The following is a 4,649-nucleotide window of genomic DNA, read 5'->3' as shown; positions in this document are numbered from 1 at the left end:
GGAAAACTGCAGGTAGCCTAACTGCTCGCCAGCGCCCTCTTGTGAAACGTAGCGGTGAAGTAATCTAGGTGGAACGGCCTCAAACTGGTGCCCGTCGGTAGCTCTTCGGCGTGCGGAGCCTTCACCCGTATCGCCGGGCCTTTGTTAGGCCGCGGTTACGGTTGTGCCACGCTTGGGTCCGTTACCCGGCGTGCAGTGAGTCGAGATAGCGATTTATGTCGAGATGGCGCGATGTGGGGCACTAGGTGGTAAATCCACAGAGCTGGCGTGCCTTTCCGCAGTTGTTCGTACAACTCACACCTTCCGTTCTGGTTAGTATCTGCCTATAATTGCACCTCCTTTCCCAGGACTGAGTAGTAATTTACACACGACTACTCGATCGGTTTTCTATGCTACGTGTGCTCTTGGTTTAGCGTCTTCACGTGGGCTGGGGTCTTTTGACCTTTGGGTGTGATTTTTAGTATTATGATGAAATTATAATGAGCTTAGTTCATCTAAAAGATACTCCAATCTGACGGTTTCAAGACTTACGTTAATTTTAACAAAGTACGTATGTTCCACCATGTTCCTTCCTTCAAGGAGGACAGCTCCTGATTAAGAGTTCCTTCGCTTACTCATCTTGGCTGTTTGAGGGACTTACTGACCTGGCACTGACTTACTGTTTTCAGACTTTCCGGCTAACGATTGCTGACAGAATACAACTGTCAGTTTCAGTGACTGCACTTACAAGGGCTTAGCATTTGGCAATGCCTCAAACAGGCAAATCCGCACTTGTGGAATGCCATCATCACTACAAAAGGTGCCCAAGTCCATACCAGAGACCCAAACATTACGAATTTTACTGGACGTATACAGAAATATTTAATCAACATCGGAAGGAACCAATGTCTGCTTTTTCTGCATCTGTCAGATACAGAATCCATAAGCAAAGAAACAAATTAGCATTCATTGATACGATTTTGTTGAAACCAGACTCCAAAGCGCATGCAGCATAATGCACTTGAAATGACTGGATGGCAAACCCATGACCTCAGCAGGGAGAGGATCGTTTCACTGTTTTGGGGTGCACTGTAAGGGAGCCCGGTCCTTGGTAAGCTTCTGCTTTTACGTGAGTAAACAGCCTAGACTCCTCAGCTACAAATGCGGTGGAGCCACCACGGTATCTGTCTCACCTGCGTACACACTTTTACCGACAGAAAATTCTTATGCCTTAGAGCAGACATCCTAGCTCATCCTGTTTGCATGAACAAGACTTTTGTGAACTTGCTCCCCAACTTTTTTTTTTTAAATAAAACATTGATCTCTTAATATACTTTCAGGCAGAAAGTAGAAGAAAAGATTGTTACAAAAAAGTCTTCATGTAGTGTATGTAAACAGTAACAAATCACGTAAACATCGCACTTCCTCTCCCGAGATATACACACTTCATTTTTGTCTCTTCTTATTCATATATTCCTTCACCATAATTCCATCTATTCATTCGTCTATAATTCTGTAACTGCCCAGTAGGTTATCAAACATGTTTTCTTCCATTGTAATCAGGTATGTACCCTAAATGTCCTTAAAACCAGAAAGTGTAATAAAGCATTCATTTAGTCATTTTCATTATTCAGGATTTCACTGGATATCTGTTTTCACTGAAAACAGGATTGATCACATAAACCACAAATTATTAATTCCCTCTCTGATCAACTGTTGGAGAACAGCTAAGGAATCTGTTAGGAGGATTAACTTACAAACGTAGGCACTCGACCCTGCGGTGATCTTCAACTCCTTCAATGCCCTTCAACCCCAAAGTACATTTGAAAAATGTCAGCGCATCCTTTTTCTTCCAAAAACCGATACAGCTGCCCCAAATCCATATGATTTCCTCTGGCACCATGTGCATCAAAACATTTTTCTTCCAAAGTGGAGAACTTCCTTTGTTTCTGAATCTCAGCATGTCCTCCACCTTCCAAAGAAACATCTTCTCGGTGCCGAATGAGAATTCTTTTCCACGTTAGTCTTCTTACTCTGAAAGCAATTGGAGAAATATGAATCTATCTATAAAATAAAGACTGTTTTAGAAAATACTACGAAATAGCTATTACCACAGAAATCAGTAAATTTCATTTGTACGTATAACTTGACAGAGAGAATGGTTCCCTAGCTGGTCGCAGAAATACCACTCACATGCAAACACTCCCATAAGCAGGAGCTTGTTTCTTTGTATCTCCTCAGGATTCAAAAACCTTAAATGGTATTCCTCACAAAATAATTGATGAAGATGTGGTTTCAATTTCCGTGCTTAATTCTGCTTTGCCTGTGCTAAGAATTCTCATATTCTCATACTCTCTTAGCTGTAGAGTAGCAATCAAATGACAACGTTCATTTAGTCTGCACCACCCAAAGTATAAATTATGGGAGCAGAATAAAGCACGAATGCAAAGCGATGTAACAGCATATATACCTAACATGACTGGAATGCTGCAGTCCATCGCTATACAAGTGAAATACAGAGGAAGGTAAAACAGAAATAAATCTGCACCGTGCGGTACTGGCAGCTTCGATTGCTGCAACTAACAGGACAGCGGATATTCAGAGTTGTAAATACATTATGATAAACACAAATACTCTGCAGACCTTTACAGGTTGGAAGGTGGTTGGATTTCCGACCTTCTGGCCACATATATAACATGAAAAATGTAATATTCTAACTACTAATGGTATTTAAGTACAAAGGAAAACTAACCTTGACCAGAACTCTTCACAACTACTTTGTAGACCTTCTACACAAACAACACCCGGTTTCCCCGGCATGCAAAACCCCGACAGAGAGAGCTCCTTCGCCCAGTCAACAATATTCTTTCTTTTCTGCTTGTTGTAAATGTGATGACTGTAGATCCACAATCGAGTGAATGTGATGACTTCTGACTGCAAAGCATTTGATGTTGTCACTGAGGAAGATGAAAGCTCTTTGTCAACGTAAGCAGCTGCATGGTCTTTAACCCATTCCCTGGCACTCAACATGCAGGGCTCGCCACTGCAGTTTTGCATCAAATATGTTTTTAGATCAGAGTTCAGGTGAATCTGCTGAGAGCGGCTTAATAACGATGACCTAAGGAAAAAGAAAAATATAAATGCAGTTGCAATATGCTTACAATTTAGCATGTTTTTCAAACAGTTTTACTTCAAGCTGCCAAAAAATCAGGACATATTTAGATGGTATGCACTTGCTGTTGATACTTGAAGTCATATTAGCTATGAAAAGGTCTTAATTAGTATTTAATTGGTGTGCTAGCTCTTGAGTTCACATATAGTACTACCCATATGTAAATCAAAATCAAGAGAAAGGTACTTGAAAAGTAAGTACGGTGGCTGAACTGATTTCTTATAATATGCAAGGCTATTTCTTTAAACAGAAGTGTTCCAATAAAAATAACAGAAGCCTGGCAGTAACAGCATTTTGACAAGGGAAGAATAAGACGATTGATTAACTTTTCACCCCTTTAGTTAGTGTTAAGCCTTGTCAAAATGGACAACAGTATCTATTCTTCAGCATCCGAACTATGAACAGTATCTGTATGTAACCCCTCTGGGTGGCACTCCTCCATGGTTTTCCCGTTTTTCTCACTTATTTGCCGAGGACACCAGAGAAATCATAACCTTGAGGATTTGCTTTTCTTCAGTATTGCTGTCCATCTGGCTTAATTTGACAGTAAGCGATCAAAAAAGGACTGCTTTTTCCTATTATGACTGTATTTATGTAATACACCATAACTTCTAAACGTTTTTATTAGCTCTACTTTTAATGCCATACCTCACAGTAATTTCTGGTAGAACAGTTGGATATTTAAATGGCAAAGCACAGGCCATAGAGAATTCCACCTAAAAACAAATGGGTAAATGTTCACTTCAAGTAAGCCCTAAAATCCCACAAAATAAAAAGAAAAAGAAGGTGTTTGCAATACCATAGAGGCATTAGAGACCTCTGGCTTTACATTCAGTATAAACTGAACTTTTGAAGATGGCATCTCTGCAGACTCATTTTCAACATAGTGCTTTAGCTCTGCTACAGCCAGCTGGTCAGTCACAACGAACTCTTCCTCGTAAGGAAACATGCTAGAGAGCAAATCCAACTCTGAAATTTGTATCTCGGCTTCTTCCCGGTTAGTCATTTCTGTTGCTTCCTAAGCAAAAGAGAAATTAGTAAAGAAAAACAAGGCTGGAATATGGGACTAAGTTCATTAAGTACCTCCACATAAATCATATTAATCCTCATAACCAAGCCCATCAAAACTAACTCCTGTCTGTTGGGCAGGCAGAAGCACGGCGATACTCTGTCACAGCCCATGAGGTTTCTACCGATCTGAGATGGGACAGGACGGGCCGGTGTGTCACCAAACCCGTCTCTCTCTCACAGGGCCGCACACCGGGGGGCGCAGCCGCCCTTGCCGCTTTGCCGGCCGCAGAGGCGGACGTTTGGGCACGCGGGGCGCCTCCACTCCCCCGCCGAGCAAGCTCAAGCTCAAGCTCAGCGGACGTTAGGGCACGCGGGGCGCCTCCACTCCCCCGCCGAGCAAGCTCAAGCTCAAGCTCAAACTCAAACTCAAGCTCAAGCTCAAACTCAAGCTCAAGCTCGGCCCGGGCCCGGCGGACGCAACCCCCCC

At 42.3% G+C, this 4,649-nt stretch overlaps 1 protein-coding gene across 1 annotated transcript; it reads right to left on the bottom strand.

Annotated features, from left to right (window-relative positions):
• Positions 1-1,775: 1,775 nt before the first annotated feature.
• RWDD2B (RWD domain containing 2B) lies at positions 1,776-4,165 on the bottom strand. The gene is made up of 4 exons (XM_009695252.1): positions 3,951-4,165; positions 3,800-3,867; positions 2,732-3,097; positions 1,776-2,013 (listed from the first exon to the last, which is right to left on the bottom strand). Exons 1-4 carry the CDS (start codon positions 4,155-4,157, stop codon positions 1,776-1,778), a joined length of 879 nt encoding a protein of 292 aa, XP_009693554.1. The 5' UTR covers positions 4,158-4,165.
• Between the last annotated feature and the right edge of the window lie 484 nt (positions 4,166-4,649).

The sequence above is a fragment of the Cariama cristata genome, unplaced genomic scaffold, assembly GCF_000690535.1.
Source record: "Cariama cristata isolate BGI_N322 unplaced genomic scaffold, ASM69053v1 scaffold24412, whole genome shotgun sequence".
Taxonomy (NCBI): Eukaryota; Metazoa; Chordata; class Aves; order Cariamiformes; family Cariamidae; genus Cariama; species Cariama cristata.
This window is presented reverse-complemented; position numbering and strand designations above follow the sequence as displayed.